The sequence below is a fragment of the Danio rerio genome, chromosome 23, assembly GCF_052040795.2.
Source record: "Danio rerio strain M-AB ecotype USA chromosome 23, GRCz13ab, whole genome shotgun sequence".
Lineage (NCBI taxonomy): Eukaryota > Metazoa > Chordata > Actinopteri > Cypriniformes > Danionidae > Danio > Danio rerio.
Window position 1 is genome coordinate 35,080,903 of NC_141043.1, and position 27,290 is coordinate 35,108,192.

At 36.3% G+C, this 27,290-nt stretch overlaps 1 protein-coding gene across 2 annotated transcripts; it reads left to right on the forward strand.

Annotated features, from left to right (window-relative positions):
* The first annotated feature begins 987 nt into the window (after positions 1-987).
* On the forward strand, positions 988-22,791 carry mylk2 (myosin light chain kinase 2). Of its 2 annotated transcripts, none has more exon segments than NM_001423712.1 (16): positions 988-1,214; positions 2,701-2,977; positions 3,069-3,154; positions 6,089-6,161; positions 7,503-8,196; positions 9,422-9,621; positions 11,829-11,937; positions 12,026-12,119; positions 14,938-15,047; positions 15,119-15,260; positions 17,972-18,042; positions 18,264-18,392; positions 20,540-20,611; positions 20,833-20,913; positions 21,121-21,253; positions 21,339-22,791. In NM_001423712.1, coding segments are annotated over 15 exon segments (2,337 nt in total). In that variant the 5' UTR covers positions 988-1,214; positions 2,701-2,715; the 3' UTR covers positions 21,420-22,791.
* The last annotated feature ends 4,499 nt before the right edge of the window (positions 22,792-27,290 follow it).

Genomic DNA, 27,290 nt, shown 5'->3' on the forward strand with positions numbered 1-27,290 from the left:
CCAACAAAATGACAAATGTTTTTCTAAAGTGCACTTATGCATGATGAGTTTCTGAATGCGAGTTAAGATCAGTCATGCAGGTGCTAGAAAAAAGCCTGAAATAAGTAGTTGGTTATTTTCTGCCTAGAGGAGAGTTGGCTTTTAAAAGGAGATGCAGGGAGAGATCAGCTGTTTGACCTAACTGTTTCAGACCCTAGGAGAGGACGTGATGGTCATGTATACAGTGGGGGAAATAAGTATTGCACGTGTAAAAATCTCAAATACATTGTCAATCCAAACTGATCTTAGTTTGTGTTTTCTGTTGGAATCAAGTCAGGTGTTTTGGCTGGGTCATTCTTCAGCTTGATTTTCTTTCTCTGGAAGTATTTGACAGATTTCTTGACTGTTTTTTTGGATCATTGTCTTGCTGAAATGTCCACCCTGGTTTCATCTTCATCTTGCTAATATAGATATTGGACTGAAGCAGCTAATACTAAATTACAAAGACAAGGGCAGTGGGTTGCTGAAGAGTTACATAAATATTTCAGCTGCTGTTGGGCATTCACTGCCTTCCTATTCCTCCCTTCATGTGTTCAATACTTTTGTCCTCTCATTTCATTTTATTACACAACTGTATCTTTGGTTATCAGCATCTGGTGAAAATTGTTAATAGCACCCTGAGAAGTTTTTTTTTTTTTTTTTGAGAAAAACTTGAATACTTATTTCCCACACTGTATAATCATGCGGGGAAAAGCTTTTCTGTTTTGCTCCCTTTGTATCCATGTAAAGCTATAGATGTGGACCTGTGAAGCAAAAGCCTGTATAAAGATATAATTGGGAACTTCAAGTCACCTGGAGTTTTCATCTTAAAAGGGCTCAACTTTTGTTCTAATAAAGCTACATGACTAAAGGCACTGCATGGATGATGCTAGAGGGACGTGTCTGTCTCGCATTCATTCGGCTCACGCATTGCCGTCTCTACGCTTTTGTCTTGGAAAGACTTTGTGCCCGCTCTCCACCCCTGGGACAGTTCTGCATGCCTCTATTATCAGTTTACTGTTTGCGAGTCCCCTTCTGTGTGCTGCCTATTTCTGGTGACCAGAGATAAAAGAGGAATCTGACAGACTGCTACTGAGCTTCCACAAAACACCAGAGATCAACGTGTCCAAAATCCTTAGCAGACAAAACGCGTACGTTTATGCTGGCATTCTCCGTGTGGACCAACATCTTTACAGGTGGGTGTCAAATTTATTTTAAAATGTTTTTGGAGTTTAGAGAAAGACATGAAAATAGTGTCATGCTAGTTATTGTTTGTGCTGCACAAGATAAATGTACTTCTAAAGGGATATTCACCTCATTTTCTGAAAAAGAAGATACTTTGAAGAATGTTGGTTGCTAGTAGCCATCACTTTCCATACTAGGAAAAAAAATAAGTGCCAGCTACCAGTGTTTATTTTTTAGGGACAAATATAAGAATCTGAGAATCAATGTAGTAAAACATGTGCTGTTTCAAGAAAACAATTCATTTGTGTTTTTTCATTTGTATTGATTATTTTTTTTTATCACATGATCATTAGTCATTTATATAATTATCATGTTGTATTGATCATTTGTTAATTATTTGTTTTTTTTTTTTTCATTTTTATGACGTTTTTCATATTTTATTCTCTCTCTCTCTCTCTCTCTCTCTCTATATATATATATATATATATATATATATATTTATTATTATTATTTTTTTTTTTTTCATTTGACCCTATTGTTCTAATCTTATGACTGAATTCAAGCCACACTTGTTTTCATGAGTAAGGGATAAGAGAATGTTTCCATTTCAAAGTCTGTATTGTCTTAGTATTTTTCTATTGCGTTCGCTTGTGATATAACAACACTTGTTGGATTCATCCTGGTTAGACGAAGTCTACAGGATTTTTGTGTGAAATATTCCGTTTATCAAATTTATGGACACAAATTTAGAAAGTGTAACTAATACTACTACAAAAGTTCATGGTTGCCTTTTAGCTTAAGTTTAATCCATTTGTACTCAACTATTTTAAATACATAGTACAGTCCATTTTAAATAATGTTAGATGTATTATTATAATAACTAATTCAGTGTTATAATTCAAATCATGTTAAATAATAAATGTTTCTTTAAAAGCTAAAGAGGCTAATGTCTAATTCAGGGCTGCCCAAACTTGGTCCTGGAGGGCTGATGTCCTGAATATTTTAGTTCCAACCCCAATTAAACACATCTGAGCCATCTAATCAAGGTCTTTATAGGTATACTAAAACTTCCAGGTAAATGTGTTGAAGAAAGTTGGAGCTAAACTATGCAGGACAAATAAAATAATAAAATAAAATGTTTTCTCAATTTTTTTAATTCAACTATAGGTTATTATAGTCCATTATATTAGTTTATTACCTTTTTAAAAGCTCATATGTTTACTTAAATTTTAAGTACTTTTAAGTCTTTACTCCATTTCTTAATTTTAATTGATTTATATTAACAACTTTAAGCTCGAAGGTCTACATAACTTATTGTCTGTGAATGCTCAATTTCTGTTTAAATTATCCTCAACTGGTATGCACATTTTAGCCTGCAACTCTCCAAACCAACTTATATTTCTAATAAATGGCTTAGATGTAGCAAAAAGTCCTTTTTTTTTTTTTTTTTTTTTTTTTTTTTTGGTCGATAATGCTCATTTTTCTCTTTTTCTCTAGCACAACCTTACTTTCATGTCTCTCAAGGGCTCTATGAAATGCCCCGTGCCTGCATCCAACCCAACAACCCTGGAGGCCAAGGTGGATGACCTGCGGCTGAAGGTGGAGCAGCTCCTTTTGGGCTCGTCCAGAAGTTGCTCCATGTGTGGGACATGTGTACAGCACCGTGCCCTGCAGGAGACGCTGACCAGTCAGCTGTCCACCCAGACCAGACTCCTGGACTCTCTAGAGAGGAAAGTGATGGAAATGAGAGTAGCTCTGGAGGATCTGACACGCGGTACGAAGGAGAGAATTATTCAAGTTGCATTCAGATGATTTGAAAGTGTCTCAAGTGTCCAAATGCTGTTCTTTTCTCTCAAATATGAAAGGTCTGGAGGACAGACAGTGCGAGAGAGTGTCTGTGCCTTTAGTGGCTCTTCAGAGACGGAAATCACTGCCTGTTCGAAGCTCTGCGGTCAGTGGAAACCGGGACAAGAGCCAAGATTGCTTAGAAACTGTTGCATTAACTCTTATGTCTATAACAGAGGCACAAATTATCTTCAGAATTAACACAAGTTAGAGAATGTTAGAAACTGTTAACTATCATAGCAGGAAAAATTAATACCACGGAGGAAAATGGTTACAGGTTTCCAACACTTTTCAAAATGTCACATTTTCTGTTCAACAGAAGAAAGTGAGTTAAACAGGTTTGTAACAAATGAAGGGTGGGCGAATGAGTATATTTCAAACTTTAGTGAATTCCCTTTAACAGCTATTATGTCCATTAAAGCTGTGAGAAGCGACAAATCTGATGCAGAGAGACTTCTACTAAAGTCTACTCAACCACATATCACTATTTGTGTTACATTAGTTTACATGAAAGTTTGGAAATTAACACCATATGTGGTTGACATGTCATAATAGTGGGTGGCTCAATGGTTAGCACTGTCACCTCACACAAGAAGGTTGCTGGTTTGAGGCCGGGCTGGGGCAATTGGCATTTCTGTGTGGAGTTTCCATGTTTGCATGGTGAAGGCTTTCTCCCAAAGTCCAAAGACATAGTATGAGAGAATTGAATAAGGTTAATTGGCCATAGTGTACGAGTCCGTGTGTGTTTCCTAGTAGTGGGTTACAGCTAGTAGGGTTATTCAATTCACCTTTATTTGTATAGCGCTTTTACTTCACATAAAAGATCATCATAAACAAACTGTAGTTCATTTTTCAAAGTTTAAGTTCGGTTCAGTTTAGCTCAGTTCAGTGTGGTTTAATAATCACTACCAAGAGTTCAAACACCGAAGAGCAAATCCATTAATGCGCAGCTCTACAGATCCCGAAACATGCAAGCCAGTGGCGACAGCGGCGAAGAAAAAATTTCACCAATTGGCGAAAGTGAAAAATTAAAAAACCTTGAGAGAAACCAGGCTCAGTTTGGCACGACCATTTCTCCACTGGCCAAACGTCTTGTGCAGAGCTGCTGTTTAAGCGCCGGAGGCTGGAAGCTGGACCTCAGCGGAGACTCTTCTGTCCCTGGAGCGTTACAGGAATTAGTCTCATGCTGTCCACTCCTCCATCACCACAACAGCAGCTGCCCAGGATACGGCCTGGTCCAGGATATGGAAACCTTGGGATCATCTTGTTGCTGGTCTTGGATCGAATCAGTGGCGCTGCATGGTCTGAGGGCCTCGGGATGACTATCCCCAGGTGGAAATAGAGAATAAAGAGAATGATTAGCGTAGTTGCTGTTCATAGTGTATATAAACAAGATGCAGAAACCTGTGTGGAGCACATTCCTGTATCATACCTCTAAGTGATGCACTGAATGTATGCTTTACTAAAAAGATAGGTCTTTAATCTAGTTTTGAATTGAGAGAGTGTGTCTGAGCCTCATACATTATCAGGAAGGCTATTCCAGAGTTTAGAAGCCGTAAATGAGAAGGCTACTGCTGAGTAAAACATATGCTGGATAAGTCGGCGGTTCATTCTGCTGTGGTGAATAAAGGGACTAAGCCGATGAAAAATAAATGAATATATTATAATGGTCTATATAGAATAAATCAACAGTGGTACTTAATGCATTATGCCAGGTGGTTATAAACTGCCAAGCAAACATTAAAGGTTACCTCCGTGTTTCTATATGGTTATCATTCATTCATTTTCTTGTCGGCTTTGTCCCTTTATTAATCCAGGGTCGCCACGCAGTGGGTGCCCTTCCAGCAGCAACCCATCTCTGGGAAACATTCACACACACACTCATACACTACAGACAATTTAGTCTACCCAATTCACCTGTACCGCATGTCTTTGGACTGTGGGGGAAACCGGAGCACCCGGAGGAAACCCATGCGAAGGCAGGGAGAACATGCAAACTCCACACAGAAACGCCAACTGAGCCGAGGTTCGAACAAGTGACCTTCTTGCTGTGAGGCGACAGCACTACCTACTGCGCCACTGCCTCGCCCTCTATATGGTTACTGCTTGGTTATTTTTTTAAACCAAATAAGAATTTTCTGACTACATTGTCTGTTATTAATTCATTTTCTTATTATTATCTAATATATTTAACTTACTCAATTCACCTGTCTTTGGACTTGTGGGGGAAACTGGAGCACCAGAAGTAAACCCACACCATCATGGGTAGAACATGCAAACTCCACACAGAAGTCAGTTCTTTTTTTTTTTTAATTGGATCGTTCAAGCAAAAAAAACTAAAATTGTGTCATCTTTTACTCGTTCTCCACTTTTTCCATACCTATTTTAATTATTTTTTTACCTTCAGTTGAACACAAAGCAAGAAATACTGAAGATTGTTGGAAAAAATTCTGTATTTTTTGTCCCATGTGGTGTGTGAATTTTCATTTTGAGTTTCATTTTCAATATTCCCAAGATATAATAATATTTTTCAACTGGGAGAAATATACTTTTTCTCCTTAAAATAAGTTGAAAACATTTTTATTAGGACAACTTGATTGTTTTACTTTCAGTCCACTTAATTTTGCAAGTTAGGTTAACTGATTTGTTTTGTGACATTATGAAGGAATTGTGTGTAGGCATTTTCCCATATATATATATATATATATATATATATATATATATATATATATATATATATATATAGTTTTTTTTTACATGTTTTTTCCTTATGCAAGGCTTTATTATTATTATTATTATTATTATTATTATTAAGTGTGTAGTAACCACATTTCATCTGTGCATTTATCACAAATTAAATACCCACAGTTTAACTACAAATACCAAAACTATGCTTGATTTGATGTGTATCTATAATATTGAACACCTAGCAAACCTTACCTGTCATGTTAGAATTGCGTAGCATTGTGATTCTCTTTTTTTCATAGCTTTAACATTTATCATGTACTTCATATGTTTGTCAACTGTTTCTTATTGACAGGAGGAAGTCTACATTTGTTTGGACAGAGACCGTAAAACGATGCCCCATGCTTTTAATAAGCCCTCAGAGAAAGGTAATTACAATAGTCTATTATTTTAAATGAATGATTGCATGGTTTTGCCACAGGATTGTCATGGTCAATTTTGATAAATCTGAATGAAACATTTGTTAGCATGTTAAGAGTTGCTGAGTGACAGGGAGATGCACAAATCACCTGAATGTAGAATCAATAGTCAATACGAGGGTTTAAAGGAAAGGGTTTGAAGCTTTATGTTTTTAAGATTCAATTTTTTGCTTTTATTTGATGAGACAGGAAATGAAATGGGAGACAGAGGGGGATGGGATTAGCAAAGGTTTACAAGCCAGGATGGGAACAAACCACTGGAATATCGGCGCCAACAGAGATTTACATTTTTACACAATTTCAAGATTCTTCATGTAAAAACATTATTTTGCATTCTAGTTGGCACAAAATTATTAGCTCTCCTTTTTTCCAAGTGCTCCTTGAACAGAGCAAGACATTTTCCCAGTATTTCCTATTATATAAATGTTAAGTAATATATGTTTTCTGTTTGACTGCAATATTTTTAATGATTTTACAATAAAAGAAAAAAAATTAGGTATTAATCAATATTATTAGCCCCCTTAGGAAATATTTATTTTCGATTGGCTATAGAAGAAACCACTGTTGTCCAATTACTTGCCTAATTAACCTAACTTGCCTTGTTAAGCATTTAACTCGCACTTAAATCTGAATACCACTATATTGCAACATTACTATTAACACAGTATATACCAGGGGTGGCCAACCCTGTTCCTGGAGAGCCACCTTCCTGCAGATTTCAGTTGCAACCCATGTCAAACACACCTGCCTGTAATTATCACGTGGTGTTCAGGTCCTAATTAATTGGTTTAGGTGTGTTTAATATGGGTAGCAACTGAAATCTGCAGGAAGCTGGCTCTCCAGGAACAGGGTTGGCCACCCCTGGTATATACTGTCATCATGGCAAATACAAAGAAATGTGTTATCAAAACTTACATTATTTAAATGCTTTGAGAATCTTGTATTTATTAAACAGCACTTGGGAAATATTTGCAAAAGAATATACATTTCATTGGAGGGCTAATTGTTTTACCTGAACTGTATATCCCAACATACCATATCTACATATATATAATTGTGGTCTCAAATGTGGCATTTTCACTCTCTGTTGTTCATGTTGACATCATCAAACAGCATGCTGACATCAAATTTCTAAAGTTTTTTTTAGACTTTTAACACTGATCATCTTACATTTTAAAAACATCTGTGTGTGGAATGTAAATACACTGACTTTAGTTCCTACTGCTTGACTGGTTTTCATCCACAATATTTCACTCACAGGTTTGTGGTAAACGCGTCTTTGTTGTGCAGGTATTTTACTAGAGGTCAACGAGAACAATGGAACAAGAAGAGAGGACTATCAAGCCAAGAAAGATTCAACAGAGGTGAAAGTTGAACCTACATTGCCAATTAAAAGGGAAAACGGCACATCCAGCATAACCCAAAGGTCCGAGCCAACACAGAAAATGAATAAGATTGAAAATAAGAGCATGCCACCAACCCACAATCATGTCCTGATACCGATCAGAACTCCAGCTGTTGCTTCCCAAAAAACAGAAGCCCAAGAAATCAGGAAAGTGCCGCCACCAAATATTAAAGTTCCTGTAGCAGCAGCTGTGATTATTCCCAACACAACTGGACAGACGTGCACTGAATTTGTGAATGTAACCCCAGCAAATCATATCTTACCCAAGACAACCGTCACTCCTGCAGCGCCACCATTAGTAAACAACAATACCCCCAAACTCACTGTATCGGAAGTGCCTAAAGACTTCAAACCATCCCATAAAAATCCACAAACAAGTCTGCCACCATCAGTTGCTGCACAGCGCTCTGAACAAACACCAGTAAATATGCCCACAACAAAAACAACAACACCACAAGATGCAGCATTGTTTCCTCCAACCCACAAACCACCTAAAACAGTGGGTTTGAGTGTTACCACTGCAACAAAAGAGGCGTCCTCCCTCAGACAAGTGCACAGCTGCCCCAATTCTTTACAGAGGTAAAACCAGCAATGGTCCAATTATTGTCCATTTATTTACCTTGGCAGAACACACTGGTAAATGTTATTGAATTATATTGTTTATCATTTAAGAGATGTTTATTGCCATAAAAAAATGAAACTGTCACTTGTACATATACAAAACATCCATTTTGCATATGCACACTATTAAAAACTAAAAGAAAAACTAAATAGCATTTATTTTAAGCAATAATAGTACAAGTGTGCTTAAAAATAATTGGCCGAAACAAAAGTTAACTATAATGCTTTAATTTCCTGTTTAACTGCATTATTTTCTGAGCAAAGTAATGAATTGGACTTATTAATTTATATCTTGCTTTGTGTATCGACCTTTTTCTTTTACATAAGAGGGGATGCAGCCAATGGAAGCTTTCCAGCAGGCATGTCAAATTGATGTTGTTACCCAAACGTTGTGGCGACGTTGCATTTTGTTTAGAAATGAATATTGGGTTGTCGTCAGGTCGATGTCAGTGTTCAATATCCAATCTAAAATTAAGCAAATATTAACGTCTAAAGATGTTACAACTTGACGTTGTGTGGACGTTTCCGTCTATCAGACATTGTATTTTGGTTTCCATACCTGACAGATAAATGTCAGTATTTGATGTCAATATGGTGTTGGTTTATGATGTTTGTTTGGGTTTTTGTAATATTCCAACACAACCTAAAATGAACCAAATATCAACTTCATTTGAAGTCATTATTGGACGTCAAAATAACGTTGTCCTTAGATGCTGGCTAGTCATTGAATTTTTGTCATGCAAATTTTGGTCACGTCATGGCGTAAATCTAACTTAATGTTAACATCTGTTGTGTGCCTGCTGGGTTATTAGTTTCAGTCTTGTATATTTCCACAGATTTTTAGCTGTAATTTTACAAACTTGTATTTTCTTATTATAATATTCTATTTTTATGTATTATCATAAAATAGTTTGCAAAGCAAGTAGTTTGATCGTTTACCCTCGTTTGTTATTCCTAGTCATTTCCACATAGGCAAATTAATCAGAAGTACTAAAACAATCACAAGAATAAGATAATTCTGCATAGCAGAATAATGTCAATAAGTCAAAGTATGTTAGTTTATATTTACATAAATATGTCTGACACACTGAATGAATCATTTTGGCTCTTATTCCAACTTGTGCTTTCTTAATGACAATATTTGAAACCTTAATGTAGACCCTTGCCTGTTTATCTTGTACAGATTACAGGTCCCTGGATTAAAGGCAGATTTGGTCCACACTGTAACATCAACACTGACTAGTAAAAAAAGAGCAACTGAAACTGTTGGAGCAGCAAAGCTAACATCAGGTGGAATACAGATTAAAATAAGTCCAGCTACAGACAAGAATTCAGCACAGACAAAGAGCTGCAACCCTCCTAAACTCTGTTTTAAAGTTATAGGTAAGTAAGAAAAACAGATCTCTCTATTTTGAAAATTAATTTAGGTTCAAGGATGAGGGTTTCCACTGGAATATCATGGAATGACACTGAAAATAAGTAAATAAATAATAGTAAAAAAATACATAAATAAATTATATATATATACACACACACACACACACACACACACATATACATACACTCTGAGAAATAAAGTATTCGAGCTGTCACTGGGGTGGTGGTACACATTTGTACTTGAAGGGTCCATATTGGTACCTCAAAAGTAAATATTCGTAACTACCTTCAAATTTTAAGAGGAACCCTTTTGAACTTTTTAGGTACTAATTTCTACCCTTGAGGTATTAATATCTATACATATACAGTTGAAGTCAGAATTATTATACCCCCTGTTTATTTTTTCCCCCAATTTCTGTTTGACGGAGAGAAGATTTGTTTAACACATTTTTAAACATAATAGTTTTAATAACCCATCTCTAATAACTGATTTATTTTATCTTTGCCATAATGACAGATATTTTTCAAGACACTTCTATACAGCTTCAAGTGACACTTAAAGGCTTAACTAGGTTAATTAGGTTAACTAGGCAGGTTAGGATAAATAGGCAAGTTATTGTATAACGATGATTTGTTCTGTAGACTCTAGAAAAAAAATAGCTTAAAAGGGCTAATAATTTTGTCCTTAAAATGGTGTTTAAAAAATTAATAACTGCTTGTATTCTAGCCGAAATAAAACAAATAAGACTTTTTCCAGAAGAAAAAATATGATCAGATATATACAGATATATATACAGTATATATAATGTCATAAAATTATTTGTAAAGCAAGTCAATTGTCTTTTATTCCTGGTTATTTCAACATAGTTTTCCAAAATCCCAGAAATGAGTTAATTCGGCGAAGCAGAGTAAAAGTCAAGATATGCTGTTTAACTTGTATAAATATGTCTTATACACTGAATTAAACATTTTACTCCTATTTTGACTTTTGCGACTTAATTTTATTTATTTATTTATTTATTTATTTATTCCTAATCATGGAATATCAGGAATATGGGAGACCACAAGGGAAAGCTAGTTTGCTGCTGGAAGTGGTATTAGTGTGACCAGCAGGGGGTGTTCAACCTGGGGTCTATGTGGGTCCTAATGCCCCAGTATTGGGATGGGGACTCTATACTTCTCAGTGAGCGCCGTCCTTTGGATGAGGCATCAAACCTGACTGAGTTCCTGACTCTCTTGAATAAAAAAGCCAGAATGTCCTTCAAAAAAAAGAATAGTGGTTAATCCCGGCATCCTGGCCAAATTTGCCCACTGGCCTCTGTCCATCATGGCCTCCTTACCATCCCCATATTATAATTGGCTTCATCACTCTTCTCCACCAATCTGTTGGTGTGTGGTGTGCGGTCTGGCGCAATACGGCTGCTGTCACGTCCTGCAGGTGGATGCTACACACTGGTGGAGGATGAGGAGATTCTGCCCCAAAACAACGTGTAAATCGCCAATGTCTAGAAAAGCGCTATATAAATATAAGGAATTATTATTATTTTTTGTCGCTTTAAATTTGAGTTCCTACTTATCAAAAACATTTTCTCCTTTACTCTATTGCACTGTTTGAAGTGGTCGATTTGAAGCCAAAACTTGTGTTAAAACACAATCTGAGGTAAATGATCAATTGTTGTTCTCAGAGTGTGTATTAAAGTCATGCAAAATGATTTTCAAGCTAGACCAAAATTGTTAATATTAACTAAAATTTGAATATTTTACCATATCATTTTAATATTACATTATTGATATACAAGCACAACAGCAGCTTGTTTTTCCATTCATTAGATTTTCAGATTTTTTAGTCAGGGAATTTGATATTTAGCTTAAAGTGGGAAAACCCAGAAGAATACTTGTCAATTGATGTCAGTCAAGTATTTCTAGATAAGAGAATAGACAAGCACACATTGACAAATTGCTGTTGTGTAAATTTGTTTTCAAAGGTTAAAAAGGTGACAGCAATGTCTCCAGTATAGCCTGACCTTAGAAATCTGAAGCATCTAGAATACGCTAATCCTTTGTCCCTGGCACATTACTGTCCTGTCCACTCTCCTGCAGCTGTTCCCGCTCCAGTTCAGCACCACAAGCATTAAAGCTCTGATTTCACCACCATTAACATCTCTGACCCGACATTCCCACTGTAAGATGATTGTCCTTATGGTTCTTTCCAGATGATGTTTCACCTCAGCCTGCTCCTTTTGCGCACCGGTTTGTGGCGCTGAAGTCTAGCCCTCCGCCCTGTGACACCTTCAGTATCCACACCAGAGAAGTGCTTGGAGGGTGAGATAATGAAAGCTTTTGATAAGTCGTTTGTCAGTTCAGATGACTTATTTAGCATCTTTTAACTTTTAATAATCTGTTTTGTTAGTGGCCGCTTTGGTAAGGTGCATAAATGTACGGAGACTAGAACGGGGATGAGGCTCGCTGCCAAAATCATCAACACAAGAAATTCCAAAGAAAGAGTGAGTACACTAGTTTCATTAGTGATGTTTTGATAAGCTAAAACATTATGGCCATTTAAAAGTGAAGCAAATATTGTTTTTCATCTTCTAACAAGACCATAATGTGTATGCGACACTGGATCACAAAGCCAAAGTGTTTAAAGCCCGATCCCAATTCTACCCCTTAGCTCTTACCGTTCACGTGACTGGTAGGAGTGTCCCAATTTTCTTTATTTTGAAGGCGTAGGGCTAAGGGGAAGGGCTAGATAGCCCTCAAAACAAAGATTTTTTAGGACCACACTCAAAACCAAGGGGTAAGAAAATTTCCCAAAATACACCATCTACAACGGCAGCATGTCTGCACACAGAAGTCAGGCGATGCACAAATTAGTATTTTTTGTTATTATTATGTATTTTTACAACAAACAATCATATGTTTTAGTACATTCATAACCACGTTTATGTTTTACTGTCAATGTAAAAAAAAAAAAAAACGCTAAAATAAAAACCACTAAATTTCGCTATCTATAATCATCCTAATAACTTCTGCAGTCCCACAACATACTTTCACATCTGACACTCAATAACACTCGAGTCCCCTATCAGAAAAGTATAGTGGCTGTTGGCACTGATAGCCTAGTGGTTACTGAGTCAACACATAGCACCCAGGTGCTCGCGGCAACCCAAGTTCGATTCCCAGCTCGAGGTCCTTTGCCGATCCTTCCCCTATCTCTGCTCTCCACACTTTCCTGTCTATGAATCTTCATTGACCTATCCAAAAAGGTGAAAACCCCTAAAAAAATAAAAAATAAATAAAAGTCTAGTGGCTGAGAATGACATTTTCAGTGTCTGCTATAATGTTAATGTTGTTTTCGTGTATTTACATTGATGAATATGGCCACGGTGTAAATTCACAGTACAGTTACAATCTTGTTGCTTCATTATGTCGTTATATACACATTATATTACAGTGATTTCCTGAAGTTAAATTCTAAAAAAATAACGCAACTGGAATAACTACAGTAGTCGCCATCATCGATCTCATATGAAGCAAGAGCTCACGACGGCATATGATGACGTGTGCAGGTGTTGTAGTGGTGTCCCATTGCTTAGGGGTAAATTTTGAAGCCCTTCCCCTTCACACTCTGTTTCAAGGGACAAGGGGTAGGGGTACAAAAATAGAATTGGGACTGGGCCTAAATGGAGATTAATATATCATTGAGCTGAATGAATAAAGCTGCGGTCACATTAGAGTTTGAGCATGCGATTTTCTGTCGTGCAGCGCTGCGAAAAGGGGCGGGATTAAACTAGCTGATTAGACATTTAAGAAAAGTGAGCGATTGCTCCATGCTTTAAATTTTTGTCCAGAGAGGTCATGTTTTGATCCTCGATTGGTCTCACGCAGTCAAGTGATGCGATTTCGCAGGTCAGAGTTCACCAAGCTTCAACCTGCGAAACTTGACGCATGACCCTGCGTTTCCGGTCTGATGCATTCGCGTGGGTATAAATGGAAGGCTATGGGAGGAAAAGCCCAGTGTGACTAAAGCTTTTCATTGAAGTATGTTTACTTAGGATAGAACATCCGAGAGTTAAAAACTTTTAAATTGGACTAAGTGAAGTGCTTAATGCATGTAACCAACCAAAAATGTACTTCATATTGTATAACTGACCATAAAATAATTGTAATTAATGTACAGTAGGACATTTACATGATCTTTACAATTCAGTTCACACAATCAATTTACAGTTCTTCATGGAGCATAATCTTTATTTAATATTGTAAAGATTTTTACTATACACAAATATCAATATTTTTTACCCATATCGTGTAGTTGTGGTTATTCCCTAAAAATACGACTCCAAAATAAAATGGGTTTTGTGATCCAGAGTCACAAGTAATTAATTATTAGATTAGCACAGCCATATCACCCTTCAGCCCAAGACCGATTACTCACTGAGGCTTAGCCGGGCTGAGCAGCTGCTGAGTCCTCATTCCCCAGTATAGTGAAAGGGACACTGTACTGTCAGTGAGCGCCATCTTTCAGATGAGATGTTAAACCGAGGTCCTGACTCTAGGTGGTCATTACAAATCCCATGGCACTTCTCATAAAGAGTACGGGTGTGACCCTTGTGCAATAATGCATTAGTGATAAATAAAATAACACTGTATAGTGTGTAGTATTTGTAGTCTATATAATGAAACCTAATTAATTTTGCATTATATACGTTTCATAACAACTTGGTTTATGTTCGCTAAAATCTTGCACAGTCACAGGTCTTAAAAATCCATGTTTTTTAAGATTAAACTGTGATGCCCACAAATTACATATTCTGAACAGCGGTGCTGATCAACTATGATCCCAACTTTTGCTAATACTGTGATGTGACCATTGCAGATTTATACAGTGCGATATCAATGCTGAAACAACATATTGTGCAGCCCTAGTGTAAAGTAACAAATTACAAATACTGAAATTACTGTAACTGAGTAATATTTCTTAGGCATTGTGCTTTACCATGTAGTTTTACGAATGTGTATTTTTACTTTCAATCCAGTACATTTTTAGTGCTGTATTGACCCCTTTACTCCACCTGCAGTCACTACCTTATTTTTTCTTTTCTATGGTGATTGGCTGAGTAGAATAATCAGTCTTTTGATTTCCATCCAATCAAATCACACATAGAAAAAATAATTTAAATTGAGATATTTCAGTAATTTGATGGCCATTATTCTTATATACAGCCATTACAAAAGACCAAATATATCCTTTTAAGTAAGAAAGGACCATTTTGAGTTTCTGATCAGGACATGATATGACTGTTCTCTTGTTTTTACCAGGACATGGCACTGAATGAGATGCAGGTCATGAACCAGCTGAGCCACCCCAACATCCTCCAGCTTTATGAGGCCTTCGAGGTCAAGAATCAAGTCGTGCTCATCCTGGAATAGTGAGTAGAAGCAACCCTTTATACAAGCGTTACATGGAGTATGAACCTATTGATAGTCTTGTTTTCTGTAGTGTGGAGGGAGGCGAGCTGTTCGAGAGGATTGTGGATGAAAGCAGTCCGCTGACGGAGGTGGATGCGATGGTGTTTGTGAAGCAGATCTGTGAGGGCGTTCAGTACATGCATCAGATGTACGTGCTTCATCTGGACCTTAAGGTAACAGGCAAAGCAGGAAGGGTCAGATTTAGACTTCTGTTCTCATGCAGATTGTCTGGGATTATAGAGTAAGCAGTTATGGTATATGCTGTTTTAGACAATAACGTTGAAGGGAAATGTCAGTCATAAATAGACCTCAAGGCAAATTTAGGGCAGCCATTATGTTTATTGTCTTGAAATTTGTTGTTCAGTGATTTTTGGAACAACCGTTTAATTTTCCATTAAAAGAAGATCATATACTTGACTAAACAGCACATTTTCAGCTGTTGTAAATTAACCAATATGTATATTTTTCCGTTAAGAGTATAATTTCTAAATTAAACTTGGCTTGATTTACGCTATGTTCCATTCATAAGGGCTCATTTCTATGCCCTAATCCCTTTAAAGGGTTTACCCTCTGAAGTGACAGCTATGAAGGGTGTAGGAGACAAAAAAAGCTTCTCTTTGGAACGCACTTATTTATACAGTCAAACTCCAGTTGTTATTCTATCATATAACTTTGCTGCGCTTTACTCATTTTAGGATAAAAATGAGTCACAATGTTTATGCATTAAAAAACATTAATAAATAATAAAATGTAAAAGAAAACATAATTTAAAGCCGAAATTTATTTTCTGAGTAATTTGTTTTGATTTGCACCTAAAATGGATTTGTCTTACTGCTTTTCTATTTTTTTTCATTTCGTTCGCTGTGTATAATCTTTTTTTTCCTGTTATTGTCCTTTTAAAGAGCCCTTTTTGTGCATTATAAAAGGTTATATATTGGTTTTAGGGGTCTCCCACAACAGTCTGATATGCATGCAAGGTCAAAAAAATACTTTCATTGTCTAAAAATATGCATTTATTTTTGCCTAATTATCCTAAAGATTCCCATATGATTCGTTCAGCAAAACATTTGTGCCTCTCCTTTGCGTGAGGCTAATCTGCTGTGTCTTATGACCCAGTCTGTTGTGTTTGGTCGACTGGGTTCAGTGCGAGACAGAGAGAAAGGCCCACCATAGGTATGAAGTAGCACAGAATATGCGAGAGCCCAATGCAGGAGTGCAATAAAGCAATGCAGTTAAACAGGTTATTCCTCTATTCGTAACACGAACCCCAAGTAATAACAATGACACACATTCAGTATTAATCCAAACAGTTCCAGCTGGATGACAGGAACAAACACAGCATAGGTTGGCTATACTGTGGTGTTGTTGTGAAAATGTACTTTAACCGTTTATTTCCAGCAGCTAAGTCTCCATCTGTCAGTGATTGTCATCTTCGTGTCATGATTAGTCCTGTGAACCCCCGCGCTCTGCTAGTGCCTGAATGTTTTATCGGATCCGGCACATATTTGGTGATGTACCATATTAATGCGCTCAAGCAAAAGATCCGAACCCGATTAATTTATTCAACTCCAAGTTGACTATTTCGTTAAAGAGTCAATCGTTTTAAACGGTGCACTTTCAGATTTGGCCTCAGCTGGATGTTATCTTTCACTTAGAGCTGTGTTACACACTGCATAGAAGGCCATTTTCAAAAACCCACAAAAGGGGCTCTTTAAGTACATTTTTAAACAAATTGCAAAAAAAAGTCCTTATGCAAAAGATCAAGTGTCCATCGGCTGTACCCTTCAAAATCCTTTATTCTGGAGGGCCCATAATAGTGACCAGTTTTGAGCACTTCAGTTTGGAACAACACCTTAATAAGGTGGTCATTTTTGTTTTCAAAGTGCAATTCGGAGGTCAATATATCGCAATTTTAACGCACTATTGGTGTGCAAAAAAATTCTATTAAAGTTCTCAGGAAGCGCTTTGAGTTGCATTTTTGTTTGACGTTTGACTTAATTTGAACAAAAACATGAAGACAGGGTGGGACGTAGCTCCTCCTCCTTTTTAAGAAACAGCCAATAGCATTTATTTTTTTATCACCACTCTGCATGTGGGAGAGTGGTTGAGCTCAAGCTAATATAGCAATAGCATCTTGAAGGGGGTGGGACAAATAGTAGAAAGTAGAGAGCATTTGATTGGACAGAAGATTTGATGATTTATATAAACACTTTTAGGTAATCTGTTTTGTAGATTTTATTTTGTACTTTTGTACTTTGATTGTCAGATTGCAGCTTCTTTTCAAATATTTCTCACATATTAGTCATCCTTTCGGACACCCTTAAAGGTCCTGTGAAGTGCCTTGAAATATGCACTTTTATTCGATGTTTGACATAATCTCAACCACAACATGAAAAGAGGGTGGGACTCAATGTAGCCCCTCCCCTTAAAAAAACAGCCAATAGCCTTTTGGTTTTATCAATTCTTTTGCCAGTGAAAGTGATTGAAATCAAGTGCATCAAATGAAACGCAAATGAGAAGCGTCTTGAAGTGGGCGGGGCATGTCAGAGAGAGCATTTGATTGGTCAAGATTTGATTAGAAACTAAACTATGAGGTGACTTAAATAAAACTGTTTATCCATTTAGGCAGACGTGTCAAACTACAAACTTTACATGCTTATATCAGTGTTATATCTTCTGAACGCAAATTTTGTCAATGTTTTGGAGCACACTACCTAATAGATATCCTTAAAAACTAACAATACTAATGATACTAACGTCTAAAAAACATTATTTTAATTTCATGGAACCTTTAAACCTCTAATATGGTTTGCATAGAGTTGTTTTTTGTCTGACAGCTTTAAAACGCGGTGATGATCCAACAGTTTATCACTTTCTTTTTCAGCCAGAGAACATCCTCCTTGTTAATCGCTCTAGCCATCAGGTGAAAATTATCGACTTTGGACTAGCCAGGAGGTGGGATTTATACCATGATATTGTTCTTACCCGTGCAGGTTTATGTGTTCGAACAAAGATTAGTGTTGTCATCAGCCATTTTAACTGGCCTGACATTTGCCTTACATACTTTTCCAGTGACAAGCGTGTATTTTTGCATGTGTTAATCCCTTGGGAGTCAAATATTATAGCCGAGGCTTATTTTTATGCTTTGACTAACTTTTCTCTTTGTCCCTCTTCAGATATAAACCACGAGAGAAGCTCAAAGTTTCATTTGGAACGCCTGAGTTTTTAGCTCCAGAGGTTGTGAACTTTGATTTTGTCTCCTTCCCTACGGATATGTGGACTTTGGGAGTCGTCACTTACATGCTGTAAATCACACCAAATTCATGTTGCATCGTTCTGTGTTGTAATTTCAATATATGGTCAAAGTTGCGATATACAAAGTCAGAATTGGTATGGGGAAAAGTCAGAATTTCAGATAGAAGATAGAAAGTCAAAACTGAAGATATAGTCAGAGTAGTGTGTGTGTGTGTGGGGGGGGGGGGGATGGGGGGTGTAAGAATTGACAGAAAGAGGTAAGAATTTTAGGGAAAAAAGCAAGAATTGTGAAAAAAAGGTAATTATTAAGGGGGGGGGGGAGTAATAATGGTGAGGAAAAGGGTAAAAATTGAGGGAAAATGTAAGTATTGTGAGAGAAAAAGGTAAGGATTGTAAAAAAGGTAAAAATTGTGTCAGAAAGGGGTTAGGATTGTGAGTAAAGGGGTAAGAATTGTAAGGAAAATTGTCAGAATTGTGAGAAAGAGGTAAGAATTGTGAAGAGAAAGTAAGAGTTGTAAGGGGAAAAAAGTAAGCAATGTGAGAGGTAAAAATTGTGAGGGGAAAAAGTCAGAACTGTAGGGGAAAATAGTCTTAATTTTGAGGGGGAACCATTGTTTGAGAAAAAGTAAGAATTTTAAGAATGGAAAGTAAGAATTGTGAGAAAAAGTACAAATGTGAGATACGATTATGAAATTGTATCTCACAAAGGGGAAAAAGTAAGAATTGTGAGGAGAAAAGTAAGACTCTTCACTTTTGTCCTCAAAACGCACCACCCAAGCCCACCAAATGTCATAAGGCCCATATCGGCGAGCAGTACCCCTGATTGTAAGAGTCAAATTTTTAATGAAACAAGTCAGAATTTTAAGATAGAATGCAAATAAAAAGGTTTGTGAGATACAAAGTCAGAATTGTGAGAGGTAAAAGAATTGTAAGAGGTAGAATTGTGAGATGCAAATACATAATTGTATCTCACCCTTTTTCCTTGCAAAGTTAGAATTGTGAAGGGGGAAAAGTAAGAATTTTGAGAAAAAATAATTGTGAGGAAAAAAGTAAGAAAGAGAAATATTTGTGAGATACAAATTCACAATTGTGAGCAAAAAGTAAGAATTGTGAGATAAAGTCAAAATTGTGAAGGAGAACAAGTCAATTGTGAGGGGGAAAAGTCAGGATTTTAATGAAAATATTCTGTACTGGAATTAACACTTTTTAAACATTAACTGCATTTTAATTCAACATCGCTTTCTGCAAATAAATACAAAAGTAAATCCCCATTATAAGTACAGTTATTTTTATCAATGACGTCATACAAATTAGTTAAAAACATTGGCCAACAGTGGTAACGTGTGGTAAAAGAACTGGGAGTGAGTCCAATAACATCAAACAAGGGCAGTTAAACAGCATCCAGGGTCACTCTGTCATCTGTGTTGTCTAATTAAAGCATTACCAGTGTAATGGAGTATTTGGGTAGCCACCAAAACTGAAACTTGGGCTACACTGTTAGATTCATGTCAGCTAAACTGTTGAATTTCTAATATATACAGTTGAAGCCAGAATTATTAGCCCCCCCCCTGAATTATTAGCCGCCTTGTTTATATTTTTTCCTCAATTTCTGTTTAAGGGAGAGAAGTTTTTTTTTCAACACATTTCGAAACATAGTAGTTTTAATAACTCATCTCTGATAACTGATTTATTTTATCTTTGCCATGATGACAGTAAATAATATTTTACTATATATTTTTCAAGACACTTCTATACAGCTTAAATTGACATTTAAAGGCGTAACTAGGTTAATTAGGTTAACTAGGCAGAATAGGGTAATTGGGCGAATTATTGTATAATGATGGTTTGTTCTGTAGACTATCAAAAAAATAAATATATAGCTTAAAGGGGCTAATAATATTGACCTTGAAATGGTTTTAAAAAAAAATGTAAAACCCTTTTTATTCTAGACGAATATTATCAGACACTGTGAAAACTCCTATGCAACTCCTAACATCACTGGGTGTATATATATATATATATATATATATATACATATATATATATATATATATATATATATATATATATATATATATATATATATATATATATATATATATATATATATATATGTATATATATATATATGTAAAGAAAAATCAAAGGGGATTTAATAATTCTTACTTCAACTGTATATATTCTTTTTCTGTTCTAGTTTAAGTGGCCTCTCTCCTTTTCTGGGTGATGATGACGGCCAGACCCTCAATAATGTGCTCATGGGGAACTGGTAGGTTACGATTAAGGTTACTTGAGAAATGCAAGTTAAAACAACCCCTCATAACTGTGAAATGAAAAGTCAGAACTATAATATATATATTTTTTATCTTTGAGAGAAATGTGCTGCCAAAGAAATATCTAATCTGAAATCTTTTGTGTTCATGAAAAATGTGAAAAACTTTCAATCTAAAAATGTGTTATGAAGCAGCGCCCCCTTTTGGATGTATGTAGGTACTTCGACGAGGACGCTTTTGAGCACGTGTCTGCTGACGCGCGGGACTTTGTTTCCAACCTACTGATCAGAGAAAGAAGGTAACGTAAAATGAAAATACAAGTTCATCATCATCATATTTTAACGCTTGGCCACTCCAAAATCACATAATTGTGTTTAGTTGAACACAATATTCGCATACAGTGACTATATAGTGGCACTCAAGTTAAAACAACAACTGTATTTTGTATGACTTTTGTATATTCGAAAGATTATAGGTGTTTGTTTTTAATTCATCATCTTTTTAGTGGTCGTATGAGTGCCACACAGTGTCTCAAACACCCATGGCTCAACAACATCTTTGAGAAAGCCAAAAGCAGTAACATCGTGCTCAAGTCACAGGTTCTCCTCAAGAAATACATGGCCAGGCGATTGTGGAAGGTAAAACACTGTGTTTAGAAAGTGGCAGATCATTGTGTCCTCAGTTTTAAAGTACTAAATGCTCTCTTGCTCTCCTTCTATACAGAAAAACTACATAGCTATCGCTGCAGCAAATAGGTTCAAGAAGATTGGAAGTTCAGGTTCCTTGACCTCACTTGGAATCTGAGTATGTTCAAACTCTTATAATACACAGGTCATGTCTTTGTATTGCTGTGCCGCACTGCAAATCACCTTTCACCTCTGAAGTTTGACTGGCTGCTGATTTTAATTGCATTGGTAAACCACACAAATCTATAATGTGCAAGAACCATTTATTTATACAATACATATATATCTTGTATATTGTTTCAAGCATTCATAAATTAAACGTATAGCTATAAACACTCACCGGCCACTTTATTGGGTACACCTTACTAGTACAGGGTTGGACCCCCTTTTGGCTTCAGAACTGCCTTAATCCTTTGTGGCATAGATTCAACAGGGTACCGGAAATATTCCTGAGATTTTAGTCCATATTGAAGTGATAGCAGCACACAGTTGCTGCAGTTTAGTTTGCTGTGCATCCATGATGCGAATCTCACGTTCCACCACATCCGACAGGTGCTCAGTTGGATTGTGATCTGGTGACTGTGAGGACCATTTGAGTACAGTGAACTCATTGTCATGTTCAAAAAAACAGTCTAAGATGATTTGCTCTGCATGACATGGTGCATTATACTGCTGAAAGTAGCCATCGGAAGATAGGTAGGCTTAGGCGTTGACACAATGCTCAATTGGTACTATTGGGCCTAAAGTGTGCCAAGAAAATATCCTCCACACTATTACACCACCACCACGCTGAACTATTAATACAAGGCAGGATAGATCCATGCTTCATGTTGTAGACGCCAAAATCTGACCCTGCCATCCTAATGTCACAGCAGAAGTCAAGACTCAATCGGCCAAGCAACATTTTTCCAATCTTCCATTGTCCAATTTTGGCGAGCCTTTGCAAATTGTATCTTCAGTTTCCTGACTAAATGCATTGAGTTGGTGCCATGTGATTGACTGATTAGAACTTTGCGTTAATGAGCAGTTGGACAGTTGTACCTAATAAAGTGGCCAGTATGGGAGAGCATGTGGCTAAAATGGAAAATGTCCTAAATAAAAGGGAGCAACTTTTCTTTTTTTTGATCTGATAATGCCTAAGATTTTATTATTCATATTTTAAATGGCCAGTAAATGAAGACCACGTATCCAAAATGTGACAGGAAAATAATGGTGGTCTGACATATTTTACGAGAAATAATTGTTGGTTCATGAACAGGAAGTAAAAACAAGAAGTTCAGTATGAATTTTTGCTCGTATCAACAAAGTATTTCATGCAGAAGATCCTGTTTTGAAATGTGACGAAACATTTATATTCATTTGCTGATGATGATCAGACTGTAAATACAGGTGGTTAAATAAGCAGTGGCATGTTCATTCAAATTGCATGTGTCATTAAATTTATAATGTGACTTCCAGAAATAAACGAATAAGAAAGTATTGGAAAAACACATTGTTTCCCTTCTCAATGCTTTCATTCATTCATATTTTTTCCACTCTTGGATGTAAAAACAGGAAAATAAAGTGTACAAAATGGATTCTAAACAGGTACTTGTGCAGACATGAGTAGAATTCCCCTGGAATTGAAATTACATCATGCTAATGATGTTTTTCAGATTATAATGTCAATGTTATTTTTAGAGAAATTGGAGAAAAACAAACCTTAATACATCTTAGCCTCCTCTAGATGTTTGTGGAGCATTTAATTCATTCCACTGGTTTATTATTAAGTTAATTTATCAAACCATGGCAATGTAGCAATAAAACATCACACTGTGTGTTTGTAATACAAGAAAGAATAAACTGAACTAGAAAAGAAAAGTTCGTAGACAAACTGTATGATGGGTTGAGAGAGCCTAGTCTGAAAGTTTGAAGTAGTTTTAAAGTTTAAATAATTGAAGTGGTTTTTAAGAAGTTTGAAACAGCTGGCATAGACAAGTACATATACGTTAGCATATACGTTTTCACATGTTTTTTTAGCATACATAAGCATATTGTTAGCAAGGTTTTAGTTTAACTTGGCATGTTGTTTCTATGAATTTAGTATGAATTAGCATGATGCTAGTATTAGTATGTTTTTAGTATGGATTAGTATATTGTTAGTGTCATTTGGTGTGTTGTTAGTATGTCCAATGTAGTCAATGGCAGTTTTTTTTTTTACAATGTACGTCTATGGGATAGTTGCTAGGGTGCTGTAAGTGGTTGCTAGGGTAAGACTAGTAAGTTGAAATGTCATCAGTGATTGGCAGATGAGTAGTCTGAGTTAAATGAGTGTAACCCCAAGTCTGTATGGCAGTCTGGCGCAAAGTTATGAGGTCTCAAAGTTTGGTCCAATGTTAAGTCAATGGGACTTTCCTGAATTTTCCAGGTCAGTTTTCGGAAGTCGGATCAGTTGGAAAAGACATAGCCACCTGAGTCCGACCAGTTTGGAGGTTTGGAGTGAGTTTGGTAATTGTAGTATGAACAGTCTAGTAGGAGATGCATATAAAAATTATTCTCAGAAGAAGAAGAATATTAAGTTTGTGTAGTAAAACAGTATGTTGGCTTTCTCAAGCCACCAAAATGACTTCTAATCTATGCTGACGTCTTCAATGTGCCAGATGATATTTACAAGAGTGTAATAAAATTATGTCTTATCAACTTTAGATTTTATAACACACAATCCAACTAAACAATTGTTTGAGTTTAAATAATATGTCATAATCATGACCCTATAAAGTGTAACCATGTTGTTGTGTTTTTGTTGCATTGATTAGCATTTGTATAACCACAGTTTTAGGCTAGTCAGGTCATTTTTTTTATTCTATATTGTTTTAACTGTGTCAATTATGTCAAAGCAGCATTTTCAACAAAATGACTATAAATATAATGGGATGTGTCTCAAAGCTTTTAATACTCCTTTCAGAGGTTTGTGGTTGGTGTACTGAAACTAGATGTGGTTAGCTCATCTATTAGGGCAATTCCTTGAAGATTTGATCTGCAAGACTTGAAGATAATTAATATGTACTTAGTATTCTTTAACTGATGAATAGGTGTACTAGTGTTTAATATTTAATTTGCCATTATTTAAAGAGCCCATATTATACATGAAATAAGGTCATATCTTGGTTGTAAGGGTCTCCAACAACAGTCTAATATGCATGCAAGGTCAAAAAACACTTTCATGGTCTTATAATCTGCATTTATTTTTATCTAATTATCCCAGCGACTCCTGTATGAATCGTCCAGTGATTCATTTGTTCCCAAACCCCTCCTTAGCGCGAAGCTAATCTGCGCTGATTGGGCCGATGACAGTCTGTCGCGATTGGTCGACTGCCTTCAGTCAGAGAGGGAAATGGCCAATAGCTAATCAGCAATTTAAAAAGTAATCACAGTTCATACACGCTCGATAGTGTAGGCGTGGACTTTAGCTGCCACACTATGGCGAGTGGATAGTGCCACGGATAACCGAACGAAGGAGACAGTCGTGTACTCGCCATACCACACACACACAAAAACACACACACACCTCCGGATGACAACGCTCCCGCTTCAGCCCGCACCCGCCAGGTTTTAGCCTGAGAACCCGCTCCGTTTTCTGCCCGCCGCGCCCGGTCCCGCTAGAGCGGAGAACACAACCAAATATCACCCAGTATACAGTCCAGACAGCCAAGCTGTCTGTATAAAAAAACACACACAGCACAAAGTACACAAAGCTCGTTCGTTCGTTCGTTCGCTCTCTCTCTCTCTCTCTCCCCGCGCCAGATTTCTGCGGCGCGGGAATACATTTCCGAATAAATCGCGGGAGCAGAACTCTAGCACGGAGCTCCATAAACAAACAGCACGCGTCGCGTTTTTAACGTGACTTTGCACGCGATAAGATAAAATATCCAGTTAACCTGATACAGTACACGCGGTTACAAGTAACAAATCACAACTAAATACATTTGCAAGCTAGAGTAAACGAGGAAACAACTTTAACCGCACGTACTTACACTTGATAAATGTAGGAAGAAACCCATCCTGACGTCCATCAGTTACTCTTTACTGATCCTTCCTTTAACAAACTCAGATGAAGTATTCTTTGTAGCATGTAGCTTCCAGAAGTTTCCAACTGCTTGGTTATAATGCTGATGTTTCATCTTTGGGTAGAGACTCAATATAATATCCATCTGCAGTGTGACTTCAATCGACCGGCATGTTTGTGTGCGTGTGTTTGTGGGTGTGCGTGTGTTTGTGGGTGTGTGTGTGTGTGTGTGTGTCTGGGTTACTGCGTCAGAGGGCGGGGCCTCAGGTTTGAAATCTCCCGGGTTTGCGCGTGCACGTGAAAAACTTTGTTTCGTTCGTACGTCATGGCGAAACACCTAATGAGTCGGTATCAAGGCGACTCGTTTGAAGCACTATGATTCGACTCTTTTATAGATGAATCAACAGTTTTAAACACTGTATTCTTACAGATTTAAGCCTTAGCTGGATACTTCACTTCACTTAGAGCTGTGTTACACACTACATGGAGGGGAATTTTCAAAAACCCATAATATGGGCTCTTTAATAGGAACTAGTATGTGATAAAAACAGTGCTCAGCATATAAGAGTACAGCCCATTTTGAAAATGAATATTTTTATTTATTTCTCAGTAAATATGGATAATATATATTGGTGCATTTAAACAAAACAGATTTATCAAACAGATATGTATATTAAAATAAAATTTTAGTCACAGAACATCTTTAGTAATGGAAACATAAAACATTTACATTCATGCAAAATATTTCAACCAAATTATTTATATTTTTTTGTTTCTCCTGATTTTTGCTATTTTTCAAAATTTAATTTAATTTTTTCCCCTAATCATTATCGCAAGTTATTTTTGTTAGATTAGCTCCAGATTTGGCTTCAGCACTGACTAATGCACAAATATAATGTTGTAAAGCTTCATATAGAATATGTGAATTGAAATTAGAGATGTGGTGTGTACTCAAATATGCTGAGCACTGTATATACTGATTAAGTATAAAAAAAAAGATATTAGTATCTAAAAAAAAGATGCTAGCTTGAAAACTGATGCCATACGGTTTACATATCGAATGATAAAACAGCTTATGGCAAGCCGTTTTGACATTTAATCTATAACTCGTACTAGTATCTACTGTCACGTTACTACTTATTTTTAGATACTAATATCTTTTCCAATAAGTACTAGTGCTTATTCATTTTACTAGTAGTGCCTATTCTTTAGTTACTCGTGCTTTTTAAAAATACACTAGTGCTTACGCAGTAAACACTAGTTCTTTTTATTAGATACTAGTACTCATTCATTAGATTTTACTACCTATTAAATACTAGTACTTATTCATAAGATACTAGTGTCTATTTAATAGATATAGTTCTTATTAATTAAATACTAGTACTTATTAAACAGATACTTATGAAATAGATACTACAACTTATTTAAAAGATACTAGTACACATTTATTAGATACTAGTACTTGTTTGAAATGTTACTAGTAAAATGTTTAATTGAACTCTGCTTTTCCATTTAGACTAGTCATAACATAAGACTGTTAAAAAGCAGAACTGACTAGTAAAATATGAATTGTTACTAGTAATAGTTATAAAAGACACTAAGGGCGTATAGATTTGCTTTTGTTTTTGATGGTGACCTAATTTGACACCATTTTATCTCGATTGTTGTTTTTTCATAATCGCCGTGGAGACCAAAATCAAAATAAGCCTTTCATTAATTGGTTACTATTATAGAGAGCTAGTAACAAACTTGACCTGACAATTTTCTTTGAAATGTAGCTGCTTGTGTCCACGTCTCACCTGAGTCTTGCACAGTTAGCCTGACTGGAAAAATTCTACAAAGCATTATTTTATTTTGGAGGTGATTAAATTATTGGTGGGGAAATTTTAATCTGTGGATATTGGTGGCATCATGTCCCCTCCGTCCATGCTTATTCTACACCCT

Bases quoted from the DNA above. Each gene is read 5' to 3' on its own strand.
- mylk2 (XM_087305830.2), top strand. From the start codon at position 2,734: ATGAAATGCCCCGTGCCTGCATCCAACCCAACAACCCTGGAGGCCAAG. The intron at 6,162-7,502 runs GTAATTACAATA...TTTGTTGTGCAG, and splicing joins TAATAAGCCCTCAGAGAAAG to GTATTTTACTAGAGGTCAAC. The intron at 18,393-20,539 runs GTAAATCACACC...TTTCTGTTCTAG, and splicing joins GGAGTCGTCACTTACATGCT to TTTAAGTGGCCTCTCTCCTT.